Genomic DNA, 27,516 nt, shown 5'->3' on the forward strand with positions numbered 1-27,516 from the left:
GTGGCTCCTGGCCAAGCGTAGAATGGATGTTATGCAAAGTGACCCTTCTCAAGCCAGAAAATTCCTCAGCACCACATGCTGTTTACAGTCTGTTGCTGCCAAAATATGCACCCTCCAAAGATTAATCTCCAAAGATCCTGTCAGCCGAGATGGCCCCAGAAGCCTTCAGAGTCAGGAGCCAGCACAGACTTAAACCTGACATTGGGGAACCACATATTTCCCAGTATCAGAACTCCAGGCCACGTAGGCATTTAATCCAGCGACACAAGCTCAGCAGACTGGCAATACACACCGGTGATGTGACGCTAACAGGGGCTAGCCAGTTGCCTAGGGTGTGAGAGTACCCCAGACTAAATCAGCCCGTCCAGTAACTAACTGATGTAGAAGCAACGTAGCACCCGTCCTCTGTCTCCTTAGCCTGGAGAGTTACAAAATCACCCCGAGTCTTCCCTAGCTGAGACGGCTTCCCTAGTGGCAAAGAAATTGATTTTAAGATAATTGATCTTCTCATCTACTCCACGAATAAGTGATTGGTGACCAGGAGGAAGAGATGTTGGTGTTACACAGGATGGAGCTGTGTGAGCTGTACAAAAATGGCCTTGGACTCTTTGAGCGCATGAAGGCTGGGGTGTGTTGAACAGCTGTTTTCTGCCCCTTTCTAGCCTTTAGGAGTCTGCATGTTTACAGGAACTAAAACGTGACTGAACCCTCCCTCCATAGCCATGCGTGTACAGCCCTGCCAGGGTTTTCTGCCCTTCAAGTCACATCCGCAAGGACAGGTGTGATGCAGCTGCATTGATGATGGAGTGCAGCCTTCTAAAGTATGTAACACGTAATGGCTTATTCCCGAGCTACAAAAGTAACTTCTAAACGGGGCAGGTGTGGCAGTTTTCTGATGGGAGTGACCCTGGCAGAACTCCCTGACCCCACCTTCAGACAACTGGATGCTTCAGTAAAGTTAACCAAATAGCTTTTCCTGTTCTGGAATGTCAGTTCAAATGCAAAGATGTCTAGTGGGCACACCTGCTAAAACCCTCAGCTTCCTGGGAGGTGATGGGGCTACTCTGCCTAACTAGTTATTTTGGAAAGACGTAAAATGCTCTCGAACTCCCATTGTGTTGGAACATGCTGGTTCCTTGCTTAGAGAGGGATAAGGAGTTCTGGCTGCAGCGAGAACTTTAATTATTTAGAGCCCTGGTTCTTGCATAAAGCTCAGGAAGCCAGGGTGTGGCATCGGTCTATCCGTGTGACACACAGGCTACCAAACTCCTCGCTGCTACCAAAAATGTGAAGCACAATTGGTGACATATCTCAATGGCCACGACGGGCTGAGAACATACCAGCTTCACCATATCCTGCTGCACACTGGCAGTGCCAGGCTCACGGCTTCCGCTGGGAACAATGCCCAGAGGTCATGCAGCATGGCCTGGTGAGAAGCCAAGCTGTGTTTATGTACATCACGGCTCTCCAGGTGCCATTGTGCATATGAGGCCTGGCATCCTTCCTCCCTTTTGGACGTTAAACTTCGTCAGGGAGCAGAGGGGGGGCTGACTGAGGTCATACTCTTGGTTTCATCCAACTAAACGGAGGAGAGGCTGGGAAAGGCCCCGCCTTAGGAGCATGGCAGGTAGTGAGCCGGGGGGATGGTACCACCCTGGCTGCATAGGAAAGTGGGAAAGCCCTTGACATGTTTCATTTAGAAGGTCACCCCACAGAAGAAAAGCATGTTTCAGTTCCTGGTGCCAGTGGAGACGCATTGTTCCAGGCAGAACCCCGGAGAGTCCGCTGTCCAAGGAGCCCTGCCTTTCTCGCTATAAATCACAGCACATTTAGAGTGTTAAGGAGGTGTAACTTCTGGGAAATGGTCACCTGATTGCAGCACACACCTTTGGCAAAGCCCCGGAAGGTGGAGGGGAGTTTTTGTTTGGATTTGGCACAGAGTTTAATCAGGAAGGTGGCAGAAGGTATGCCTTGTGGGAGAAGGTGCCTCTTCAAATAACAAGACATAGTTATTTATAAAGAGGACCCAGGCAGCCAACCCTTTGCCCTCAGCACTTCATCCCTTCAAAGCAGAGCCTCTACCTTGCACAAGGTAAATCAATTCCACGATAGCAGCTTTGGGCTTGTCTACACGGTGGGGTAATGTGCTCTGGGGGATGTGATTTCTAAAGTGTGTTAATTGGTCCATGCAGACCCTGCTGGTAGTTAAAGCACTCCAGGGAATGTGCAGTACCAGCAGGGAGGGACCACATGGACCAATTAATGTGCATCACAACGCGCTTTAGAAATTACAGCCGCATGGTGCACATTACATTAGCCACCGTGTAGACAAGCCCGGAGAGTCACTCCCAGTTGCTGAGCAGTTCTGAGTTGGTCCCTTGTCACAAATGTAAAGGGCTGGTATAGAGCAGGCCAGGGAGAGCGAGGCACAGCTCCCCCGTTCTCAGCAATGACTTCGGACAGTCAAGCAGAACAACACACATGTCCATTAATTTAAAAAAATCAGTTTATTAAAAATATATATCTTTCCCTGTTCTTCGTTTCCCAGCCTCTCTGCTGGTAAATAATTCAGTTAAAAAAGACGTCTTGTATTGCACACTTGGAAACATCTTTGTTCTCATTGTTAAAATGCCTGATTCATTTGACAACACAGTACTCTGAAAGCCCAGGAGGTGTTGCTGGCCCAGCACACATCCCTCCTAACACTCCCACAACCCACCCTACTCAGCTCCCAGGAGGCCATGGCAGGAACCGACTAGGAAGAGGGAGAGTGAGTCATGGCTGGGCGCCCACCCTTCCATACAGAATGCACTTGCCAGGAGTGTGCTCACTGGGCACACCAGAGGAGACAATGAGCTGCAGCCTTCACTCTGGGGTCGCAATGGGAGTTTTGCTGTTGACTTCAAGGGAGGCAGAATTGGACCCTCAGTGTTCTCGTGTTCATGTTCTCGAGGCAGGGAAACGCCAGTGATTCGGGCTAACCCATTCTGAGAGAACGGGCATGAGCAGTGACCTTTTAGAACCAATGTTTGAAACTCAGCGACCGTTTTCATCTCAATTCAGTGGGTCAGAGCTGCAGGTACAGTGCCCCCTGGCCAGGACGGAACTAGTGGGAGGACCCAAGGAGCCCGTGCACAGGGGCTTGGCATCACAGAGGGCAGTTCCATAGGGAACTCGCTGCATGCTAATGGACAAGGGGAGTTTGAGGGCAACACGCCTGGGGATGGGGTCAGTGCATCTTCTGCTCACTATTCCCCATTGAGGCTGGGTCTGGGTACAGGAATTCCAGGGGGCTCTGCTGCCACTGTGCCCGGGAGTGGGATTCCTCTTCCTTCCTGGCGCTTGAGATGCTCCCCAGAGCACAGGCCAGTTCTTCGGGCTGTGTGCGGGCTAAGGGTGTGTGCCAGCCAATGGGGCTGGCATTTGAATGGTACTTCCCAGCAGAAGGGCCCGGCCCGTGAGTCAAATGACTGTAGCATGAAGAGGATTCAGCTGCCCTTTGAGTGCCGGAACCTGAGTGTGCCAAGGGCACCTGCACTGTCAGTGGGATACGTTGGGGCTAGTGTAACAGTGGGTCTGACTGTTGTTTAAGGAGCGCGCTGATTGCTGTGTCTGGTCATTATCCTGCTCAAAATTAGACTTCGGGCATTTTAAAGGAAGGGCTGGGGCTGAGTCTGGCTCCCTTTTACTCAGGCTGAGTAGTGCCTTCCTCCAGGAGGAGTTCGACTGGCTTTCAAGGTTCTCCCCCAGGCTAAGGAATTTCTCTCTTGGGGTGCGGCTGGCAGAATCCTGCCCGCTCCGTGTTTAGCCAAACCGGTTAGAATCTGACCCTACAGTGGCATTTTCCTTTCCTCTCCCCACCATCCAGTACCTGCCTGGTTTTAACGCTTTCCCCAGAGCTCCCTCTCTGCCTGCCCCTAGCCAAGTAACACAAGCCGCCCCACATGTCAGGCCTGGAGCAGCTGTGGGGTTATGCTGGATATGCCCGCTTCTCCCGAGGCGTGATTCCTACCCAGATGAAATGGAGAGGGTGGTGGCTTGTCTCTGTTTGGCAAGGCCCATCACAGCTCAATTCCACATCCTGCACAAACCTTTCACTGGAAAACACCAGGGCCTGGGACCTGGCGTTACCAACCACTGCTCTGTGCTTGGGGGCTGAGTCCTCCTGCCTGCGCTCCTCCCAGGGCTCTGAACCCTACCCAAGAGTCCCTCAGTGCTCACCCCCAGACACACACCTCTGGCTCCTGGACATCCGGATTACACGTTCATTGCCTACTTTGGCCTCTGGAGGAGGAGATAAATACTGTCAATGGCTCCTGCCCTCCAGCGTGTCGGGCAGCGGGTCTGTGAATGCAGCGTTTAGCTGCAAAGTGCTGTAGTTGGGCGGCGGAGTCCTGGGCATGTGATTTTCCTGGGGCAGTGGTAAGCGAAGGGCAGTGTTAAAGGTGGGCAGGTCCTCGTCGATGCACACGGGGTTGTCGTGGCCCTCTTTGGCTGGAGCGTTAACCTGAGGGGGTGCTGCCTTTCGGTCTTTCCACCATTTCTTCGCCTTTTGCCAGTAGCGCCGCATAATGATGAAGAATGAGTCGATGAAGAAAACTTCGATGATCTCAATGACACAAACCACGGAGCAGCTCATCCAAAGGCCCAGCTGGCCCCCGAAGTTGGAAAGAAGAATGACAATCTGGAGGAGAAGAGAGTGCAAGGTTACGCCGGACCCAGCCAGGCCTCCCTGGGGGCCGGGACAGCAGCAGCGAGCAATCGGCGTCTGTCACAAGGTGCCCAGGGGCAGGGTAACTAGACACCGTTAAAGGGACACAATACAGAGGCGTCTGGGCGCTAAAGTGAAGGCGAACTGTAATGGGCACGTCTCTAAGCTTCCTGCCGGCTCCTCTCTCACTTGTGCTTTAGAAATATCAGCTAACACAGAAACAGAAAAGTCGCTAACACTTGTCTCAGGGCCGTTCCTAGAGGAGAGGTGCCTACGTGACAGAGGACAAGGACTGAATGGGCCAAGGAACCCGAGCCAAGGAACCCGAGCTCCCCGCATGCCCCTGGAGAGGGTAGCGACAGGACAGGACTGGGGCACATTGCAGGGCACTGTTTGGGGAAGCTTGTCCTGCTGCTACCTGCACTGGACCCATTCGGGGTCTAAACAGACGCTTGCAGACGTCAGAGCTTACGTTGTTGGCGGGATTCTCGGAAATGAATCTCTCGTTCAGGTCTTTGTAGAACACCACGAGGTTTGCGAGGTCCGTTCTGGGAAGGGAGAGAGAGAGCAGGCCCTGGCTTTAGTCAAACACTAGTGTGAGGCTCACTGAAGAGTGATTTAAAGAACCAGTTGGACGGGTAGGGCCAGGCCCCTCGAAGGGAGCGTTCTTTTGTATTGCCATTGTTAGGGCCGCGGCGATTGTATCTGAACTCGGGACACAGGCTGGAAATACACAGGGGGAAACTTACTTGTTCAGCATTTTGTTGATTTTCTGCCCTTTGTCCCAGGAGAGGACTCGAAGCATCCAGTCCTTGGAAAACAAGAAAACAATGCAACTGCCATGAGCGCAAGCAAGCCCAGGGAGCCCGGGACGCGACAGCTCATTTGGCCCAGGTTTCAGTCCAGAATGCCATGATTGTGTGGTAGGGGACCTCACGCTACCACCGGGGAGGGGGGATCTCGCAGACCCAGAGAGACTGACCCCCCAGGGGACAAGTTTCCAGGTGAGCTGGTGAGCTCCTTGGCCAGGGCCGTGTCCTTGTACCTGGCTATGGGAGCCTCATGCATTGCAAGTGTTCAGATCCCCTGGGCAGGAGCACTAGGCCGATGCTCACAAATACAGGAGGGGCCTCTCACTTCCAAAGCTGCCCCTCTGGATTTAGCTGGTTCCTGTTGGAGCTGGGACGCTTCCCCTCCCCATTTTGTTTGCCCTTGTAACCTCACCTCCCCATCGCTGAGAAATCTGGGCTCACCCCTCCCTTTGGGGGAAGGGCAGCCCTCACTGAGGCTGCAGGGAACCCCTGGAGGATGTGACAAAGCAGCAGAAGCAGGAAAGCCCCAGCCTGACGATGATCCTGTGGTCCGAGGCACAAGGGAACCAAGCCAGCCGGACGCAGCGCCTGCTACCCTCATTGTGTGTCTAGCTGGCTGAGCAAGCAGAGCAGAACCGGGAGCTCACCTCAGAAACTGAAGATGGCCACTGGGCTAAGCTGGTGGTCAGCGTCCATTCCTTAAAGCTGTGGGGAAAGAGGCCTGGTGTTAGCTGTAGGTCTGAATTCCTGCATGAGGAATGTTTCATTTCTTGCCTATCTGGCAGCAGGACTTACCTGCAGGCTTCTTTGCAAATCTGCTGACAACCCAGCTGCTCCTTCACAAACTTCTCATGCAGCTTGTAGTAGCAGTACACTGCAGGAAGAGAGCGCAGGGTAACTGGCTGGGGAAGCCAGCGAGAGTCTGGGCTTGGGAGACCTGCGGTCAATTCCTGGCTCTGGAACAGACTCCCTTTGTGCCTTGGGCACGTCCCCTCTCTTCAGAGGGTCTCATTTCCCCCGCTACAAAGTGGGGATAAGTACTTCCCCTGGAAAGACGCGCTCCTCGGGCAGGGACAGGCCCTTGCCAAGCGTCTGCACAGAGTCTAGCACAGTGTTTCTCAAATGCAGCCACCAGAGGCTTTTCTTGTGGCCACAGCCTCCTTCACTGTGATTTGGGGGGGAGGGGAAAGCAGCGGCCCCTCCCCCTCCCTGTTGCTCCTGGATGCACTGCCCTGGGGTTGGTTGCTGGGGTACCAGCAGGGGTTTGGGCCCCTGGAGACACCTGGGCAACGCTGGAGGAGCAGGCAGCTGGTGAGTTCCCCACCTTCCCAGGGGCGGTGGGGCTCAGGCCTTGGGCTCCAGTCCCGGGCCCCAACCCCCAGCCACAAAGCTTCATGCTCCGGGCCCCCGCTACCTCCCCTGGCCAACCGCCCCCAGTGCCCCCTTACTTGCTAGCAGTAAATAAGTTAAGATGATTTGGACGTGTCTCTATGCATATTTGTTTGTTTTTCCTAACGCTAATTAAGTATTTTAGGAAAAAGTGTGAGAGTGGCCACCAGCAAGAGTTGGTGGCCGCACTCTGACTGTCCTGAGAACCCCTAGCACAACAGAGCCCTGGACTCAGGCGGGGCCTCCAAAGGCTACCAGGGCACAACCCAGTAGCGTTCCGAAGCGTGTAGCTGGGATTTCAGAGACACGGGAGCTCTTGCTAGCAGAGAGCTAATCTCCGGGCTGAGCAATAAAAGCTGGCAAGGGTGCCCGTGTTACTCCAAGGCAGATTCACCTTTCCTCCAGCCCGGCTGGGCTTGTGTGGGTGGAGATTTCAGTGGAGAATAGGGTGTGTGGTAATGATCTAATGCCAGGGGCTGAGCTGGGCGTGTCTGGCAGGAGCACATTTGGTGGTTGTAACTAGGCGGTAAAGGAGGCTGCGTGGGGACTTGAGAACTTACTCCAGTTGGGGTATTTCTTGTAGTTGCAGTACTCTGCACCAGGAGGCAAGGGCTGGGCGTACTGGGCACAGCCACAGGTATCCACCATAGCCCTCTGGAAACAGGAATGCAGGCAAATCTGCAGGGAAATAAACCAAGAGTTGGGTTTCTATGAGCCAACAAATGCGCAAGGATGCCTGGGTTGCTTCTAGGTTCTGCCACTTACTGCTCTATTCCAGAATGGGTCGTCAGTTGGAACCAGCAGGGTCTAACATTTCCAGCTGGAATTTCCAGTAGGTGGGGCCCCATCTTCAGTCCCTACCAACTGCAGTGCAGGGCTCTGTGCTTTAATGAACTAATCCTACTGGAGGCCTGTGTGACCTCAGCTGGCATCACATCCCAGGGGGCTGCATTTTTATATTCGATAAAAGAAGAATCAAGCCCAGGTGCCGGATTTGCAAAAAGTAGCAATTAATATAAGCGCAATGGGAATTATCATGGAGGAAACCAGGATGCCTGACGCTTTCAAGGCGGAGCCTATTACAGGAGTCATGCAAAACTAGTGGAAACTTTCTTTGTAAGCGTTCTGCTGGTTGGACACAGGTTAGATCGTATCAGTTATTCATGGAGTCTTATCTGACAGGGGTCACAATTTCGGGCTTCAAGGGTTACACTAAGCTGCAACATTTGTTTGGCAAATATTTTCCAGTCCAGCAATGCCAGAGAATTTCATAATGAGCCAATGTTCCTGCTATATGACAAAATCCCCAAGGCAACTTCAAGCTTCAATCACTTTGGAACAAAACCCTAATTTTAAAAGCACTACGGTATTCTACAGCTGTGCTCCAAAGCATTTCAACTGGAGCAGAGCTTCTGCAGGGTTGGGGGCTAGCACTGCAGAATACGGTGCTGTTTGTATACTGGGATCGCCCAAACGACTGAAAAACCTGAGGAAGAATCTCGGTGGGGCTAGAAAGCGCGTCTCTCTCACCAACAGAAGTTGGTCCAAGAGCAGATTTAAAATTTGTATTAAGACGCTGTTTAAGGGAACGGTACATAGTTTATACACGGGAGTTTCTGGTTACATCCCCCACCTTGTCTCTGAGAAAGCAAATGTAACAGAGCTTTACCTGGAGCGAGTAGCTCTTGTTGTAGAGGTTCGCTACTGGAATGTCCGTGCCAGTCTCGGTGCAGTCGCTGTACGGTTTGCTTAGCTTGTGAGACCGAGTCTGAAAACCAGAAACCAAATGTTCATTTGTGAGACCCCAGCAGAGCTGAAGGAAAGACACCATTCAGTGATGAAAACAGGAGTACTTGTGGCACCTTAAAGACTAACACGGCTGCTACTCAGAAACCATTCAGTGCTGCTTATTGGACACCCTAGGATCAGAGTCCTAAACAATAACAATGATGATGCAGGACTGAAGCTACTTCTGGGCTGTGCCCACACCGTATAGCTTATGTGAATTAGCCTGTAGGACATAGGCGGCTTTTGTGGAGATTATGTGGCTAGAATTGTTCTTAGATTCTTTCTTAATGACATTTGACGCCTCCATGAGATGCCTCCTGCCTCAAAGCCGTAATCTTTTCTGGGCGTTCACCTTTCCCCATTCTGTCTCCTGTGCCTGGAATAAGGGGCCTCCTGATTGAGGGCTCAATACTGATAGGTGTTGAGTGTCTTCAACCTCTCCTGAAGCCAATGGGAGTCAAGAGCACTCAGCAGCTCGGAGGTTCAGGCTATTAGTGCACTTGGCTACCTCGCTTACCTCCTTCCAACTTCCCTGCTTCTGCCTAGCCTCTCCCACTCGCCCACCCACCGACAGTCCTAAAAGAATGCCTGGAGACGTGCACCAGGTCTCAGGAATACTCATCCAAGCGTCTGTACATCCATCCTCTCTGCCCATACCGTGTCTGACTTGGCCACAGATCCTGCAGTCAGCTCGAGGAGCACAGAGCCAGCAAAGGGGCTCCATGTGGGTACAGGGTTCTGTGCGAGTAGATCTGACTGTAGGACCAGGGCCTGAGGGTAAATTCCTTGGGGCAGGATCTGTCTGTAAAGCACTATGCACAGCTATGGGGCTGTAGAAATTCCAGACCTCAGCAACCCTGGCTGCAGTCACTTGTGCAGTGCAGCTCAATTGCTTCAATCAAAGACTGAAATTACACCCGGAAGGGGCAAGGAAAGACACTGATTCAGTCTGGTGAGAGCAAGAAGAGACTGGTTGCTTTTGAAAATTCATGTGAAATGGCTTTTAGGTGTCGCTCTTTCAGTTCCTGGAAGAGATCTAATGCTAGGAATCCTGCCTCGCAGGACCTGCTACTGGGTCCCTTTGCTTGTCGTGTCCTTGGCTTCTGAGAGCTGCTTTTGGTAGAATTTCTGCTGTGGCAGGAGCTCCTCTTCTGTCATTCCTGCACTGAAATAACATTGCTCTGTGTGTGGACGAGGGGCGGGAAATATTACCCATGTCTGGTTTAGGACATTGTGGGCAGTATATTCAGAGGGTGGAGGGTCTTGGTGCATCTACAGAAATGTATGTGCATCCATTATGTATCCAGAAACCCACATTTGCAAAATACCAAGTGCCCGTGTACAAGCCCATCTGTGCACACACATGCAGCCGTGTAGTGGCATGGGCATTTCAGTGGATGTGTGCACTGGGCTCTCCTTTGCATGACTGGATGCATGTGCAGGATTGATCAGGGTGCCCCGAGGAGACAGTGTTGTGGGGGTTGCATGTGAAGCAGCTCATCTGTGACAATCACAGATCGCGCTCTATAAAGGCTCCCAGGAAATGTCAGGCTCAGATTCTTCCTCCTCATGATAGTCACTACTAATATGGCACCAAGATGTAGTTTTTATTCTGAGATGAAGAAACTGGATTCTACCTTCTCTGATACATCCCAATGCAAGCAGCCTGTTTGTAAGCTCTTAAACCCAACTCCAAGGAAATTTATTGAATCTTATTTTTGTGTATTGCATAAACTACCATATTTCAGGGTACTCGAAGTCTAATCACCTACACATTCAGAATATTTGCAATGGCTTCCTGCTAACCAATATATTGATTATGAGAGGGCACTTCTTCCATGTCAGACTTTGCGTGTTAATCTTTTCTGTTTCAGTGACTATCTTATTCACTGTGTACCAAGTCTTGTCCTGTGGCCAGCTGATGCCAGAAATCTACTGCCCCAAGACATGGCTCTGGGACTTTAAGGCGGTGTATGAGATAGCTGAGGAATGCCAAGGCAAACCATGTTTTTCAGTATCTACAGTTGTTCCAGCAGAGTTTCGCTAATGTGATATGTGGACTTGTTCTTATTCTATAGGCAGCAGAACAAGGACATGGGGGTTAGGCAGGACTGGGAGATATTTTAGGTCTCTGTAGATCTAACCCTCTGCTGCTGATTACTCATGCCTGCTTTTATAGAAACCTACAAGCCTCTTTGAGAAAGTCCCATATTTTTAGACACTATAAAGTCCCTTGTCCCTAATGCTGATCCAGACACCTGGAAGATAGGTTCAAATGTGCATGGAGATGACTATCAGACTTTATCCTACTGTCCTTTCTAATGCATGGACTATCAGGGCAGGGCACGCCCAGCCCTCCAAATAAGCAGCTTAGCTGGGTGTTTGTGGTACAGTGAACAGCAGAGAAAAGAAAAGCCCAAACAATCACTTAACTGGTCCTTGAGATTAATGGGGAAGTTTGTCTCTTCTGATGGCACAGCTTTAGCTTCTCTGCAACAGGCACAGGCCCCTTAGGACGCTATCACCTACTCTACACTGAACTACTTTGGGAAACTCCCAGCACCTTATTTCAGCCTCCACCCTTCCCCTAGTGACAGCGATGGTGGGAGATTCCCCTTGGCAGGGTCTCTTCACGGCCAGCCCAGCAGGGCAGGAAGCACAGAACCCAGCTAGCCAATCAGAATAGCCAGATGTCAGAGCTGTGCTTTAGCTTGTCTGCTCCGGCAGCCAAACCACATCAGAACCTGATCTGGCCACAGCCACGTCCGTACTGTGCTACAGCACCTGAGTTAAACCAGGGGTTTGATGGTGTGGATAGCGCCTCAAACGTTGTAGGAAACATCAGAATCCTCAAGAAATCCATGGGATAAAACCAGGGTGACCCATAGGTGTGGGATTCCCACAGGCCTGATTTCCAACAGCTCTCACCCCTGAGCAATGAAATGTGGCTCCGAAGAGTGCTCTAGCACAGGTCAGTGACAGTGGCTCTCTCTCTGGCCTCATGCTTTCGAATGTGCTTCAGAGAGCCAGGCCTGGGGCATAACTGGACCCTCCCAGCTCTCTGCTAGCATTCTGGGATGCTGAGAGGCAGCAGCGGGATCTATTTAACACAGTTAATACAGTGTTTGTAAGCGCTACCGTGAGCCTGAGGAGAAAGATCTCTGCCACTCACAAAGTGCATCCCAATGGAGGTGGCCGTTGCAGTCTCAATCTCAGTCCCGATATCTTCAATAAAGGGATATTCATTCTGGTCGTGGACAATGATTTTGGCCCCGGTCGAGGTCACCAGGAAGGGATTGTAATCGGCTTCCTCTATGTAAAGAACAACCTGCAATCCTGCAGAACAACGAAATAGCATTGACGGGGTTAAAAAAGCTAGATCCCTACCTCAGGGAGAGTCGACCAGTCTATGGTCACTGTACAATCTTCTTCAGTTTTAACTGTCATCATCTCTTTGGACTGAACTTATGGCTTCAAGTGGAATTGTCAGGATATTATGTGGGTGCATCAATGCCTGTCCAAGCACTGCTGCAGCTAATCTTTAGCATCCAGCACAACTAATAATAAATAGCTGTGATAACAGTTAGAATGTAACTGAAAACCTATTAAAACCCAAGTTACATAACTGGGGAGGAATAATTTCAGGTGGAAAAACTCTAGTGATGCAACAGCATTTGATTCATGTGATTTGGCAACAGATTGGGGAAATGTTCATTTGAACCAACACAATCAGATAACATGTCTAGTTGTCAGTCAATCAATCCCCTTAGGATCCAGTTCCCTGAACAATCTGCTTTCCAGTGTCTCTACTAACTTGGTTCCCTTACCGTACTCGCTGCCTCCTGTAGAGGTGGTCAGGACTTTTCCGTTTTCTCCACTATTGAAGGTGTAGCAGTTGCCATACAGTGGATGATGGAAAGGGGTGAAGTTTCTAAAAGAGAACAAATATTTTTTTCATCCTAGGCTCTGGTCTAACTGCCTGTGGCAATGTAAATTACTCACTGGATCTCCCAATCAGCCTGACAGGAGAGATAGCAAGTGGGTTTAACGAGTGTTAAGGGTCCTAAATTAGACTGTTTGTTACTTAAGTGATGAGGCTCAATGTACATATTCATGCCATATCGCTACATAAAACAGCCAACAAACATATTACAGTCCCAGGAAGAGAAGTGTGTGCACTATTAGGGTATTCAGTCACTAACTTCAGAGTGGGGGTAGCCTTGTGGCACCTGAGAGACTAACACATTTATTTGGGCATAAGCTTTCGTGGGCTAAAACCCACTTCATCGGATGCATGGAGTGGAAAATACAGTAGGAAGAGATATATACACTGAGAACATGAAAAAATGGGTGTTGCCATACAACTATAACGAGAGTAATCAATTAAGGCGGGCTATTATCAGCAGGAGAAATTAATTGACTTGTCTTGCTAGTTGGTATGGCGACCCCCATCTTTTCATGTTTGGGGGGAGGGATAGTTCAGTGGTTTGAGCATTGGCCTGCTAAACCCAGGGTTGTGACTTCAATCCTTGAGGGGGCCATTTAGGGATCTGGGGCAAAAATCTGTCTGGGGATTGGTCCTGCTTTGAGCAGGGGGTTGGACTAGATGACCTCCTGAGGTCCCTCCCAACCCTGATATGCTATATCTTCCTACTGTATTTTTCACTCCATGCATCTGATTAAGTGGATTTTAGCCCACAAAAATGCCCAAATAAATTTGTTAGTCTCTAAGGTGCCACAAGGACTCCTTGTTCTTTTTGCAGTCACTAAATGAAATCCTGGTCCAGAATTTCTCCCTAAGAGCACACTATGTTAGGCTGGTGAGTAGTTTTTGTGCACTGACCTTGTGTCACAAGATATGCCATCGAAGAAACATGTCAGCAGAAGATCCTCAGCGGAGTAGCCCATATTCACTTTCGTCTCCAAGGGTATTTGTGCCATGATGTTCATATAATGCAGCTTGTACCATTCTTGAATAGCATTTACTCCAGAGCTGAATGTGTAAACTGCACAGTCACTGCTGTTGTTTGGGTCACACTAATAATAATAAAGGAGGAAAATGAGTTTCAGGTGAGGAAGACGTGGTGTAATTTTCCATTGAAGGGTTTGCAATATGATTTCTACTGAAAAATGCTACTCAAGCAGGAAGTTTCTAGTTGCAGGAGAAAAAAAAAGGAAGACAAATGAGGTATGATGGGATACATAAACCAAGGAAGAAAATGGTTCCTCTTCAAAAGGGTCCTTGGTAAACCTCATGTTGAGAACTGTGTGCATTCTGAAGGCAGATCAGTCTGGAAAAGGTACAGAGGAAGCAAAGTGGCCTTTCCTGGGAGCATGGACATCAGGAATTGAATGTGTGTAACCTTAAAGAAGCATGGCTGGTGGAGGCTCATTATGGGGGATCTAAGAAATGACCTCTCCAGTGTCATGGTTGGCAATAAAGAGGAAGCATTTTAGGCTGGATTTCAAAAAGGACTTTTTCTTCCAGAGGGTTGCGGGCATGTGGAATAATCTGCGGGAAGCAGTGGATGGACATGTTTAAGGAACCGGTGGATGAATGTTTACCTGCTGAAAATTGCACCCCATGTCAGGGGCTGGATTTGGAAGATCTACAGTACATGGGTCTCTCCATCCTTGAAGGTTCTTTGTATCTATTCCTCACTAAAGCCTCAATTAACTCTTGAAAGTTTATCATTTCCCTCCAGTGCTACACTTGTCATCTCCTCAAACAGCGGTGCCTGCCCCAACACATCCACTCCCTCTGCCAACACCTCGCCCAGTCACCACGTGGGAATGGAACTCACCAGCTGAAAGCCCACGACATCTTGTGGATCCCCAGTATTCACTATGCTGGAACCTTGGTGAAAGACACTGGTCTCAATTTTCCGCTTATTGCCACTTGGAATCTCAGTCACAGTCTTCTTAGAGAGGTCTTCGAACTTTAGCAGAGGGATTCTTTCAAGAAATTTGCTCTCTGTAGCGTTCCAGTCATCTGCATCCCGACGTACCTTGGATTTGCCCACTGAAAATCCATATAAAGTCTCCAAAGCATTTTTTGTCTCTTTGTCCAGTTCAGACAAGTGCTCTTTCATTGTACTATACCTACATTGGAGAGAAGGTAATAGGAAATAACAGGCCATATTCTCCCTGTGTCACCCTGCTGGACTACTCCATGCAGTCCTATCCTGTCCTATGCATTGTACAATGAATAGCTTACTATAGGGGACAGCCAGCTCTTCCTCATTCTCCTCCCTAGACTGACTTAATACTGATGCTTCACTTCATATACTGTCTGGAACTTTTATTCACACAATTAATTTGAATTGTCTTGGGTAAAAGCTGGATCGTAGAGATTGCCCATTGACTGAAGGACTATGAACAACAGGCCATTATAAACAGCAACAGACTGAACTGTGAAGAGGTCACTGTAAGGTCTGAGCTTCTTTAATATTTTAATTAGTGAGCTGGAGAGGCTAGAGAAGGCAGTGACATATTGTAATACATTGAAGAGGAATTGCCAAAACTAGAGAGAGCAGAAAGATGGACGGGAAATGGAAAAGATTTATCCTGGGGACAATGCAATCTGAAGTGCAGATCCTCCGTGGGCAGGAGAGACCAGAGGGCAGGAATGGCAGAGAGACTGGGATGGGAAGAGGGACAGCAGATTATACAGTTTGGCAGGAGAAAGAACCCAATGCGATTTTGGACAGCATATGCCAAGGCGTCCCATCCAAGAGAGAGGAGATGGCAAACCCTCTGCCCCCCGTTGGAGAGTGTGTGCCTGGAATATTAGTTAGGCCTGAGCTCTCCATTACTGGAAGGACGGCGTTCAGAGAGAGCCCCAGGAACGATCAGGGATCCGGGGGGCTGACTTGTGCAGAAAGATAAAACAAGCTAAATGCATCTAGCTTGGCTCAGCACTGGTAAGTCAAATATGGCTACAGATGTCTGACGGGTGTAACCAGCCAGGAAGTAGAGGTGCTGCATTTGAGGGTGCTGTGGGAAGGGGGCAGAGATAACAGTAAGGAGGTGGAATTAAAGAGCAGTGGTGTCAGAGCAGCAGGATAAGCTTCCTGAGGGGCTCAGTGATGGAAAGAGTTTTGAGGAAAAATTATTTAACAAATGTCTGAGAAACACTTGCCTTGTGCCCTTTGAAAACACCCTGGCTGCAATGGTGTGACTGTCATTTATACAGCAATTAGCCACCCCCAGGCCCCTCATGGCTTACTTGTAAGGGTTGATGTTGCAGATGGTGACAGCGGGGAAAGGCAGCTTCTGGAACTGCACAGTGACTGAGACAGAGGCCGTGTAATAGGACATGACGAGCTCAGCACACTGCCACAGGATCAGCCCCACGGCGCTCAAGGTGAGCAGGATCCAGATGAACCTGCGCAAGCGTCCCCTTGATACCACGATACGCCGGCAGCCATGTGTATTGGTGTTCATGCAGTACCAATGCATCAGCTCACTGACTGTTGGAGCCTGAGGGCCAGTCACTGGCAAAGTCTTCTTGATCTTGGCTTTGATCGTCTTCCCAGGAGCCATGTTTAACTCTACACATGGAGGATGACAAAATATTTTAAAGAAACAAAGTGGGTGAGGTAATATCTTTTATTGTACCAGTGGGTGAGAGAGACAAGCTTTTGTGATCAACGGCTCCATGTCTAGTTGGCAGCCGGTACCAAGCGGAGTGCCCCAAGGGTCGACCCTGGGGCCGGTTTTGTTCAACATTTTCACTAATGATCTGGTTGATGGGATAGACTGCACCCTCAGCAAGTTCACAGATGACACTAAACTGGGGGGAGAGGTAGATACGCTGGAGGGTAGGGATAGGGTCCAGCGTGACCTAGACAAATTGGAGGATTGGGCCAAAAGAAATCTGATGAGGTTCAACAAGGACAAGTGCAGAGTCCTGCACTTAGGACGGAAGAATCCCATGCACTGCTACAGGCTGGGGACCGACTGGCTAAGCAGCAGTTCTGCAGAAAAGGACCTGGGGATACGGTGGATGAGAAGCTGGATATGAGTCAGCAGTGTGCCCTTGTTGCCAAGAAGGCTAACGACATATTGGGCTGTATTAGTAGGAACATTGCCAGCAGATGGAGCAGTGCTCTATTCGGCACTGGTGAGGCCACATCTGGAGTATTGTGTCCAGTTTTGGGCCCCCCACTACAGAAAGGATGTGGATAAATTGGAGAGAGTCCAGCGGAGGGCAACAAAAATGATTAGGGGGCTGGGGCACATGACTTATGAGGAGAGGCTGAGGGAACTGGGGTTATTTAGTCTGGAGAAGAGAAGAGTGAGGGGGGATTTGATAGCAGCCTTCAACTACCTGAAAGGGGTTGCAAAGGGGATGGAGCTCAGCTGTTCTTAGTGGTGGCAGATGACAAAACAAGGAACAATGGTCTCAAATTGCAGTGGGGGAGGTTTAGGTTGGATATTAGCAAAGACTATTTCACTAGGAGGGTGGTGAAGCACTGGAATGGGTTACCTAGGGAGGTGGTGGAATCTCCTTCCTTAGAGGTTTTTAAGGTCAGGCCTGACAAAGCCCTGGCTGGGATGATTTAGTTGGGGGTTGGTCCTGCTTTGAGCAGGGGTTGGACTCTATGACCTCCTGAGGTCTCTTCAGAGCTCTTCTTCAGGTCTGGGAATAGGGTTTCCAACTCTCACTGAAGCTATCCTGTGAGATTCCCCCCCCCCCCCAACATGACAATGTAATTTTCTTAAAATATCCTATTAAAATCTTCCAGATTGCTTTCAGTAGTCACCCGGAGATCAAAGCCGATTCCAGGAGACGCCAAGCCAATCCTGGAGGGTTGGCAACCCAATCTGGGAAAGGTACTCAGTATTTTACAAGGGCACTTCCCTAGGCAGACAGCGGTCTCTGGAGGGCACTCACAAACCTAGCAGAGGCAAAGCTCATTTATCTCTGGTATTTCTTGCTTGCTCCCTTTGCTAATTCTCCGGGTGATCAGTGTTAAGCCAGGGCCCCCAACCTTAGAGCTCATCTGCTCGTCCTGCACCCAATTCACTACGGGCCCAATCCTGCAAATACTGTTGATCTCAATGTTGGGGTTTACTGACACGAGTAAAGTTACTCTTACACAGAAGTGTTTGCAGGATTGGGCCCTAAGTGCACTTCCAGGGAGATAGACGCCAAGCAGTTGCAAACAGCATAGTGACATGGACATAGCAGCTCAGGCTGGGAAGCACAGACCTCTGCTTGCAATAGAAACTGCTGCAGTTACAGAGATAGGAACCCAGAATTACTGGTACTAGCCAGGGAACGTGAGCATCTAGAAAGTGTCCTGGGGCACTGATCATTTTGCTAAATATTTCCCAGCTAGGAAGTGTCACTGTAGAATATATTTGTGCAACAAATAGCAAAACACTTTCCCACAAATGACACATTCTACAATCTGTTCTTATTGCGGATTTGCCCAAGTCTCTTGAATTCATAAATCTTACAAAGGAAAATCACAGGATTTAAAACCAGACCTAAATACACGCACACGTGCAAATCTCCAGTAATGTACAAAATGTGAGAAAAATGAAGTTTACTCAAGAAATAGGAAACCATCATTTTGTACCTACAGACACAGGGGCCAATTGCAAAAGATTTAATCAAGTGAGCAACTTTACTGGTGCAGTCAGTCCCATTTGAGTTAATAGGGCTACTCGGATGAGTAAAGTTACTCAGGTGCATGAGTTTCCCCAGGATCAGGGCCATGATTTGTGGCAAAGGAAGGGTCCCTCGGCATTGGAAAGCAAGAGCCAGGCAGGCGCCTTTCCCGTGTGGTTTAAGTTATTCATTATTACAAGTGTTTGCTGATTTTAATGTGAAAGATTTACACTTATTTTCTACCCAGATATTTCTAGGAAGTGGAGCTGAAGCAGCTGTGGGAGGCACCAGCCTCACCCCTCTGGTAACTGCGGCTCTCCTTTGTCACCCCCTGCCTGAGGCTCCCCTGGCCTTGTGAGGAACGCGGGTGGGCCAGACCTGCAGGATTATCCTGCACTCCTCCTGCCCAGGGGTTTTGCCTGTGCAAGGAGGGAAGGATCAAGGCTCCTGCTGGGAACCAGCGGGAATTGGGCGCGGTGCTGGGACCCTTCGCTCACGGGCGGAATGACAGGCTGGAAAGCTCTGCCATGCCCCAGGGGTGCCGCCAGCTCTCTAGCCAGGCGCTCTCAGCCCCCAGCTGCTCGGAGGCTGCGGTAGCTGCAGAGACAGACTCGCCTTTAAAACGCTCCGGTGTTTCCCGGTGGCTCCAGGGCGGGGAGGGGAGCTGGGGACACGGGACCCTCTGGCCGGGGGGCGGCTCTGGCTGCCCGGACACAGGAGGGGGCTTCGCAGCGCCTGGTGCAGGCTGCCCGGCTCATCCCAGCGCAGAGACGGGCAGGAGCCCGCGGGGCAGCTACAGGGCGGAGGAGATGCCGGTGGACCCTGAGCGCCCAAGGACGGACAAATGCGCACTCCTCCCCGGAGCCCGCTCTGCTCCGGGCCCCCCCTGGTCCCTCCCCCTCAGGCCCCTCCGGTTCCTCCTCCCGGAGCCCGCTCTGCGCCGGCCCCCCCCCCGGTCCCTCCCCCTCGGAGCCCCACCGGTCCCTCCTCCCCGGAGCCCGCTCTGCTCCGGTCCCCCCCGTCCCTCCCCCTCGGAGCCCCTCGGGTCCCTCCTCCCCCGAGCCCGCTCTGCGTCGGGGCCCCTCCACCCGGAGCCCGCTCTGCTCCGGGGCCCCCCGGGTCCCTACCCGCTCGGGCTCCCCCGTCCCTCCCCTCGGAGCCCCTCAGGTCCCTCCGAGCCCGCTCTGCTGCAGGCCCCCGTTCCTCCCCCCGGGCCCCTCAGGTCCCTCCCCAGGCCCGCTCTGCTCCGGAGCCCCTCGGGTCCCTCTTCCCCCGAGCCCGCTCTGCTTCAGGCCCCCGGATCCCCCCCCCGGAGCCCGCTCTGCTCCGGGCTCCCCCGTCCCCTCCCCTCAGGTCCCTCCTCCCAGGCCCGCTCTGCTCCGGAGCCCCCCGGATCCCTACCCCGGAGCCCGCTCTGCTCCGGAGCCCCCTGGGTCCCTCCCCCCGGACCCCGCTCTGCTCCGGAGCCCCAGGTCCCTCCCCCGGGCCCCGCTCTGCTCGGGCTCCCCCGTCCCTCCCCTCGGAGCCCCTCGGGTCCCGCCCCCCCCGGAGCCCGCTCTGCTTCGGGGCCCCCCGGGTCCCTCCCCCCGGGCCCCGCTCTGCTCCGGGCTCCCCCCCGTCCCTCCCCCTCGGGGTCCCTCCTCCCCCGAGCCCGCTCTGCTCCGGAGCCCCCAGATCCCTACCCGGAGCCCGCTCTGCTCCGGAGCCCCCTGGGTCCCCCCCCCGGAGCCCGCTCTGCTCCGGAGCCCCCCGGGTCCCCGGGCCCCGCTCTGCTCGGGCTCCCCGTCCCTCCCCTCGGGGTCCCTCCTCCCAGGCCCGCTCTGCTCCGGAGCCCCCCGGATCTCTACCCCGGAGCCCGCTCTGCTCCGGAGCCCCAGGTCCCTCCCCGGAGCCCGCTCTGCTCCGGGCTCCCCGTCCCTCCCCGGGTCCCTCCCCCCGGGCCCCGCTCTGCTCCGGGGCCCCCCGGGGCGCTCTCACCTCGCGTGTCTCCCGGCCCGGGGGACTCCATGCGGCCGGCGCGGCGGCGGGTGCTGCGGGCAGGGAGGCGGCAGGTGTCCGTGTGGGATGCGAGCGGCGCGCTCCGACCGACCCCTGCGGCCGCCCCGTCTCAGGTTGCTGCCCCGCCTCTGCCCGTCCCGCAGCGGCCCCGCGGCGCCCCCTGCCGGCAGGCCTGAGCACAGGCGTCGGGGCCCGCTCCCTGCGGAGCTGGTGGGGCGGCAGCTGCGGGGAGAGGGGCTTTGGGGGGCTGCCCCTCTGGTGGGACACGGGGTGAGCTTGGGCCCACAGGACCGGCCGGCTGCAGAGCAGTGCTGAGCGCTGCCCGGGGTTCCCATGCCCAGGACAGATGCCTGGGGACAGGGGCCATGCGGCGGACAGGTGAAAACCCTGGATGAGGGGATGGGGCAGGAGAAGGGGTTAAATCGTGGGGAGCGTCCCCTCCTGTCCGTGGGTGGGGGGCAGCGCTCCCCACTGCGCCCTCTTGGCTGGCACCCGCAGCTGAGAGTCTAGACTGGGGGAGGTGCAGTGAGTAGGGAGTGTGCAGTGGGTTGGAGGGGTTGGGTGTGCAGTGGATTGAGGGGAATGTGCAGTGGATTGGAGGGGGTGGCCCGTGCAGTGTGTTGAGGGATGTGTGCAGTGGGTTGGAGGGGGTGGGGTGTGCAGTGCGTTGAGGGATGTGTGCAGTGGGTTGGAGGGGGTGGGGTGTGCAGTGTGTTGAGGGATGTGTGCAGTGGGTTTGAGGGGGTGGGGTGTGCAGTGTGGTGAGGGGAGTGTGCAGTGGATTGGAGGGGGTGTGGGCAGGCAGTAACTTGGAGGTTGGCTCTCTGTGTGTAGAAATGTCTGGGCAGACAGGGAGAGCTGACACAGACTTTCCATATTTATACTGTTCCTTCAGAAGAAGATTCAGCAGTGTCTGGGTCTATGAAAAGTGCCTCTATTGGAGGTCTCCCTCTCCCCCACCCCTTTCCGGTGTCTCTTGTCTTCTCAGGCTGTGAGCTATTTGTGCAGGTGCCCCTGTGCTGCTCCTCGTGCAGTGGGGCCCTGTCCTACTGGTGACCGTGGGCACTACTGCGATACAAGTAAATAACAAAAGCTGCTATGGTATTTTGAGGATGGTCTCTTATTCCCCGCTCCTTTTTGTTAACTCACCCGCCTGAGTCAGCAAAGGTGTCTGGGCGTCTCTGAAGGAGGTTTGGGCAGGAACTGGGTTGTGTGTTTGGTTGTTGACAGAGCAATGTTGATTTAAAGTCAGACATGAAGAGACGGTTCCCTAGGTTGGTGGCTCTCCTCCGAGGGAATATGCGCTTGTGGTGGGCACATTGGCTTTTCTGAACATTGCTTTCAAAGGAACAAGGCACGTTCTCAATGTTGACACAAACACAAGACACATAAAACCTGCCCCAAAGGAGAGCAAGTTACAATGATACTGTCAGAGGATTCCCAGACCGAGCCTCCTGTCTCCCTAGTGTCAGCTCCAGGCCTATTGTGCCCTGGGCCCAAGAGCCTGCCTGCCCTCCTTGCTCTTCAGTCGCTCACTCCAAAGCCAGTCAGGACTTTGCTGGTGTTCTAGATCAGGGTTTCTCAACCTGTGGTCCATGGACCCCTGGGGGTCCGCAGACTGTGTCTAAGATTTCCAAAGGGGTCTGCACCTCCATCCAAAATATTTTAGGGGTCTGCAAATGAAAAAAGGTTGAAAACCACTGTTCTGGATGATCACTGGCTCTGGATGTCCCTTCTGCTGCCTGGTGGGGGGTGTATCACACAGGTACAACATGTGGGAGACCCCAATGTGAGTGCAGGCTCCTCCCAAATCTTGGGAGATGGTGGAGAGAAATGCCTTCTGAGCACTACGAAATCTCTTGGAAGGCAGGGTTTGCATGTGTATGTGGATGGGGGGATGAGGTATGTGAGGCTATTAGGGGATTTTGTACACATGTGGGGAGGCGGTTATTCCCCATGATTTTTTTTATAGTATTGCTCCCCTGTTACCGCCCCATAGCTTTTCTTCCTAGTGTATTAGCAAGGAGGAACAAATGCCTCCATTGGACAGCGATCCTGAGGGTTAGACAAATGTTTTGGTTGCTCATCCCTACACGTTGTGAATTCACATAATTCTCAGTGTGGAAACGTGAAGAGAAGCAGTGAATTGTGCAATCCTGGTCAGTTTCCCTCTGCAGCCAGCTGTGTGTGTAAAGCACTGCTGTACTGGAACGCCACCTCGACCACCAGTCTGTCTGCTGATGAGGTGTGAGGCAGGTGCCAGCCAGGAAACAGGGCACATGGCTAATCATCCTGGTTCTTTGTCAGACATAAGTGCTGCTATGAGAGAAACAAAGGGCCAGAGATAATGGCAGAGGGTTAGATCCACAAAAGAGCTTTGGTGCTAACTGAAATCCTCCAACCCCCACTCAAGTTGCTGCCTAACTCTGTAGGTGCTGTTTCTCTGGCAAAGTGGCCCATGGCTGCCTGTGGGGGAGGGGCAAGTGGGGCAATTTGCCCCAGGCCCCCACAAGAATATAGCATTCTATAGTATTGCAACTTGTTTTTATGGAAGGGCCCCCCGAAATTGCTTTGCCCCAGGCTCCCTGAATCCTCTGGGTGGCCCTGAAGTGGCCGAGGGGTCTGCCAGTCGGTATGTACAAACCACCTACATCCTTGTACTGAAGAGCTCGTCACCTCACCCAGGCCTGAGCCCCGGTCCAGCTTCAGCAGAATTCCCTAGCATGGCGGGCGGTCAGGTGACTCACCTGGGATGTAAGAAACCCAAATTCAAGTCCCAGCTGTAAATCAGCAGAGTAGGGATTTGAAAAAAGCTTTCCCACATCCCAAGTGAGAGCCCTGACCAGGCCCCCTGGGCTACTGTTGTAATGGGGTCTCCTGCTCTCTGTTCTTTACTGAGAAAGGGAGGCTGACCTGACTTGGGGGCCTAATTCCAGGAGAAGGTTCGTGGCTGTGAATCCCAAGCAGAGCTAGGCACCTTCCTAGGGCCCGGAGTTCAGTATCTAAGTACCTCAGAAGGGCGTGGCTTAGACTGAACATTGCAGCACCTACATCCCTTTGTGGTTTTAGCCCAGGGACACGAAGTATGTTATGGAGGGAATGGGCCTGGTGTGGAGGAGAACTCTGGCACTCCAGTCCCACTGCTTCCTGAAGTGGCATCAGCGCTGGTCTCACGCTCACTCCATGCGTGCTAGCACCTTGGGCCTTGGAAAGGTGGGCGTAGAGGACTTTGGGGAAAGATTGGCCCCCATGATGAAATGGTTTTGGCCTCTTGTGATCCCAGCAGTGCCTGAACCCAAACTTGGAACAGTTCCCTTCCCCTATAGTCCCTGGTCACAGGGAGCTGGCTAATCTTTATACAGTTTTGAGTCATTTCCAGGGTGTGGAAGTGGCAGCCTTGCATCACTAAGCCCAAGAGCTGCAAACAACATAATGACTAGAATTTCAGAGTTTTCCATTGGTGCTGCCAATAGAGAGGGGAGAAAGAGGAGGGCTGTTCACAGGCCATGTCTGAAATCAGCTGTACCTGGAACTATTCCATTACATTCACAGAGGGCACATGACAGGATCCACAAAGATGTCTGCAGATGAAGCGCTGACATGCTAAAGCAGTCATTGTAAAAATTACAATCGCTATCTCACTAAGAGAAGCATTCCTGAGCGTCACATATTTCAGGGTTCTGGACTGGCTACAGTATCTGAGCACCTCCTTGGTTAATAATTGACATGGTAAGGTCCCCAACTAACTTCATGGAGGCTTTGGCCTTTCCTCCCTCCCCTGGGTTTTTGGGGTGGGCCGGGAGAGGGGCAATTGTGAATATAAAGAATATGTCACTTGTTGTCTGAGCCCAGTGTGTGAACTAGTCTGTGTGATCCTGTTTCTCTTTTCGTGGTGAGTGATCGGAAGGCCCCTGCTGCTTTCTGTATCAAGTCAGTGATATGGCCCCATTCATACCACCATGAGTCTCAGACTGTGGCCTATAACAGGTTATACAAGTCAGACCTCACCAAGTGGAGAAAAGTCACTTCTGAACTCCCTGCTGCTGCCCATATGCCTGATGTCAGTAGGACGTAGGGGAAACCTATTAATAAGATCTAACATCCTATTCTAACCAATGTTAACCTACTAGGCACAAAGGCTACTTCCAGACTACCAGACCCTGCATCCACCCACAGAACAATTGAAATACTGTAATATGTCTGGAAATAAAAACACAGTGAGGGAATTTTTGTAACAAACATGCAGGTAAAAGGAGGGTTCTTGTACAGTGGAGATAAACCAGACACAGACATATTTTAACAAATGCCTGGACAGCTAAGTCTTCACAGCTGCCACAACAGTCCCTGCTTGGAACTTCAAACCAACCATTGGGACAGAACCCAGATCCTCCTGTTTCAAACCACAGGCTCCTACCACTGAGTGAAGGAGAATCTCCACTAGCTAGTAGCAGTACAGGGGCTTGCTTTTTGACTCAGACTATCTCTTACTATACGTTTCTGTGGCTCCAAGTACAGATTGGGGCCTCTGAATGATACTGTAATTATAACCATAATTTAATAGAAAAATTGAGCAGTTTTGATTCTAGCCAGTAGAGGGCAGACACTAGCTGGCTCATTGCAATGTGTTGCTAATTTACCCCCCTGCAGAAGGGTAAGCTGGAGCTCTGGAAAGAATAGGGTGACCGGACAGCAAGTGTGAAAAATCGGGACAGCACGTGGCGGGTAATAGGAGCCTATATAAGAAAAAGGCCCAAAAATCGGGACTGTCCCTATAAAATCGGGACATCTGGTCACCCTAGGAAAGAACCACCCTGAGCAGATAAACACCAGCTGTGATGTGCGCATACAGGCATTCAGAACTTCAGGGCATAGTAAAACATAACAAAGAGTTGGCTTACGGGAAGCCACAGAAATACTGCCATGAGTGAGATGTGGTAAAATACCTTCTACAAAAAATGTCAACTAACCAAAGCACTTTTAGGAATGAAAACGACTGTATGTGAGGATTTGTGCGCAAACCACAATATTGGAGCAGTGAGGCATGTCTGCAAACCATAAGCTTAGGGAAAGCCAAGCTGACTGGAAAGACTGCTGGATATGGTTTGCAGCAGTAAATTACCAAACCGCACATCTGAGTGCAATATGATACCAGGTAATATAGGATGCTGACCAATACAGAACAGATTTATGCTGGGCTCCTTTGCTGGGCCAGTGTGTGGGGTAGAACCTTGCAAAGAAAGGCCATTTTATTGTTTCTGCTAAAACATTGGCCTTGCCTCTGAGTGAGCAGGCACAGCTCCAGAGGAGGAGAAGCTCATGGTCATTTTATGCCACTTTTACAGCCGCCCAAATTCTTGGCCTAGCCTTCAGCCCTTGGACAGGGCCTGGTGCAAAGGGGCCTGGATCAGGGCCTCTAGTGTTCTCACAGTAGAAATAATAAATAACAATAGTAATAGTAAAGTGGATGCACACAATAAAATCTATGCACTGTAAGTAAAAAATATAACCTCAGTAGGGCAACAGTTATAGTTACCACAATAATTCAGCCCTCTTTTCCTCCCATTTTCATAACAAGGGTCCTGCTCCTCACAAATCCTATTGTGCACCACTTTCTTTTCGATGAAGGTGTGGGAAATGTGCATGAAGCCATCACCCAGGTCATGGTCTCAGCAGATGTCACAAGCTGAGTAGCGTTAGGCATAGTCATTATTTGGATGGGAATCTGCCAAGGAAGACCCAGGTGATGTGGAAAGTTTCTTGAGTGAGTCAGTTCATGGCATGCTTCACACAGAATGGGCCTTCACTTCAGAAGTTCCTGGTAGATTTGCAGGGAGTGATTCTGGCCTTGGCCTGACTCTTGTACACTGCTATAGTAACACACAGGGGCTGTAAAATGAGCCACAATGGGCCCAGGAGAATTCTCCCAGTGCAGGAGCATTGTAGGACTGATATAAATGGCTCTACACTGCCCCCTCCATGGAACTTGGCATAGGGGACATTTTGGGAGTGGGGCTTGGAGCAGACTGAGGCCTTGCCACAGAGGGTATTAGAGGTTAGGCTTGGAAAGGAGTGGGGGTGAGGTTATGCTAGAGTTGCCAACTTTCTAGTTTCAGAAAACTGAACACCCTTGCCCCGCCCCTTCCCAGAGGCTCCGCCCCTTCCTGAGCACTCCCCCCCTGCTCACTCTATCCCCCCTCCCTCTGTCGCTTGCTCTCTCACCTGCTCATTTTCACTGCAAGGCCCAAACAGGCATAGTTCTTGTTTTAACAGATGTATTATGCTACGTTCAGGTTTTATTTGTTACAGGATGCTAGAGCTGGCAGCAAAATAGTCAAAAAGGGTAATTAAAAAAAAAAAGACATTTCACAAGGGTCTTCATGATTCTTTCCCTCCCCCTTCCCGTTTTTCGTAACCAGCTCCATGTTTTTTGTTCATTAAAGTTACTCTAATTTTGTGTGTGGAATTAGGACCACACATTATCACAGCTGCAGTGGGTCCATTAAAGGCCCACGCCTGAAGCCCAAATACAAATCAAGCAATTGGTGACAGAGGAGGGACCAGCAGGGCAGCTGGTGACAGACCAGGACAAGTGGGGCAGTTGGTGACAGAGGAGGGACAGGCAGGGCAGCTGGTGACAGACCAGGACAAGTGGGGCAGCTGGTGACAGAACATGGCAGTTGGTGACAAACCAAGGACAGGCAGGGCAGATGGTGACAGAACATGGCAGTTGGTGACAAACCAAGGACAGGCAGGGCAGGTGGTGACAGAACATGGCAGTTGGTGACAGGCAGGGTAGATGGTGACAAACCAAGGACAGGCAGGGCAGATGGTGACAGAACATGGCAGATGGTGACAGGCAGGGCAGATGGTGACAAACCAAGGACAGGCAGGGCAGATGGTGACAGAACATGGCAGATGGTGACAGGCAGGGCAGATGGTGACAAACCAAGGACAGGCAGGGTAGATGGTGACAGAACATGGCAGTTGGTGACAGGCAGGGCAGATGGTGACAAACCAAGGACAGGCAGGGCAGATGGTGACAGAACATGGCAGATGGTGACAGGCAGGGCAGATGGTGACAAACCAAGGACAGGCAGGGCAGATGGTGACAGAACATGGCAGATGGTGACAAACCAAGGACAGGCAGGGCAGATGGTGACAGGCAGGGCAGATGGTGACAAACCAAGGACAGGCAG

The 27,516-nt window shown here is 51.7% G+C and overlaps 1 protein-coding gene across 2 annotated transcripts; it reads right to left on the bottom strand.

The window, feature by feature from the left end:
* Positions 1-2,513: 2,513 nt before the first annotated feature.
* Positions 2,514-26,588, bottom strand: SCNN1G (sodium channel epithelial 1 subunit gamma). Of its 2 annotated transcripts, none has more exons than XM_039490274.1 (13): positions 26,540-26,588; positions 15,929-16,253; positions 14,505-14,802; positions 13,544-13,737; positions 12,528-12,631; positions 11,873-12,036; positions 8,582-8,680; positions 7,473-7,590; positions 6,319-6,397; positions 6,171-6,228; positions 5,461-5,522; positions 5,184-5,259; positions 2,514-4,684 (listed from the first exon to the last, which is right to left on the bottom strand). In XM_039490274.1, the coding sequence occupies exons 2-13, from the start codon at positions 16,243-16,245 to the stop codon at positions 4,307-4,309; spliced, it is 1,947 nt and encodes a 648-aa protein (XP_039346208.1). In that variant the 5' UTR covers positions 16,246-16,253; positions 26,540-26,588; the 3' UTR covers positions 2,514-4,306. The 2 variants fall into 2 exon arrangements, with proteins under 2 accessions (XP_039346208.1, XP_039346207.1); XM_039490273.1 differs by lacking the exon at positions 26,540-26,588 and adding an exon at positions 20,300-20,424.
* Positions 26,589-27,516: the final 928 nt, after the last annotated feature.

The sequence above is a fragment of the Mauremys reevesii genome, linkage group 10, assembly GCF_016161935.1.
Source record: "Mauremys reevesii isolate NIE-2019 linkage group 10, ASM1616193v1, whole genome shotgun sequence".
In the NCBI taxonomy this organism is placed as follows: domain Eukaryota; kingdom Metazoa; phylum Chordata; order Testudines; family Geoemydidae; genus Mauremys; species Mauremys reevesii.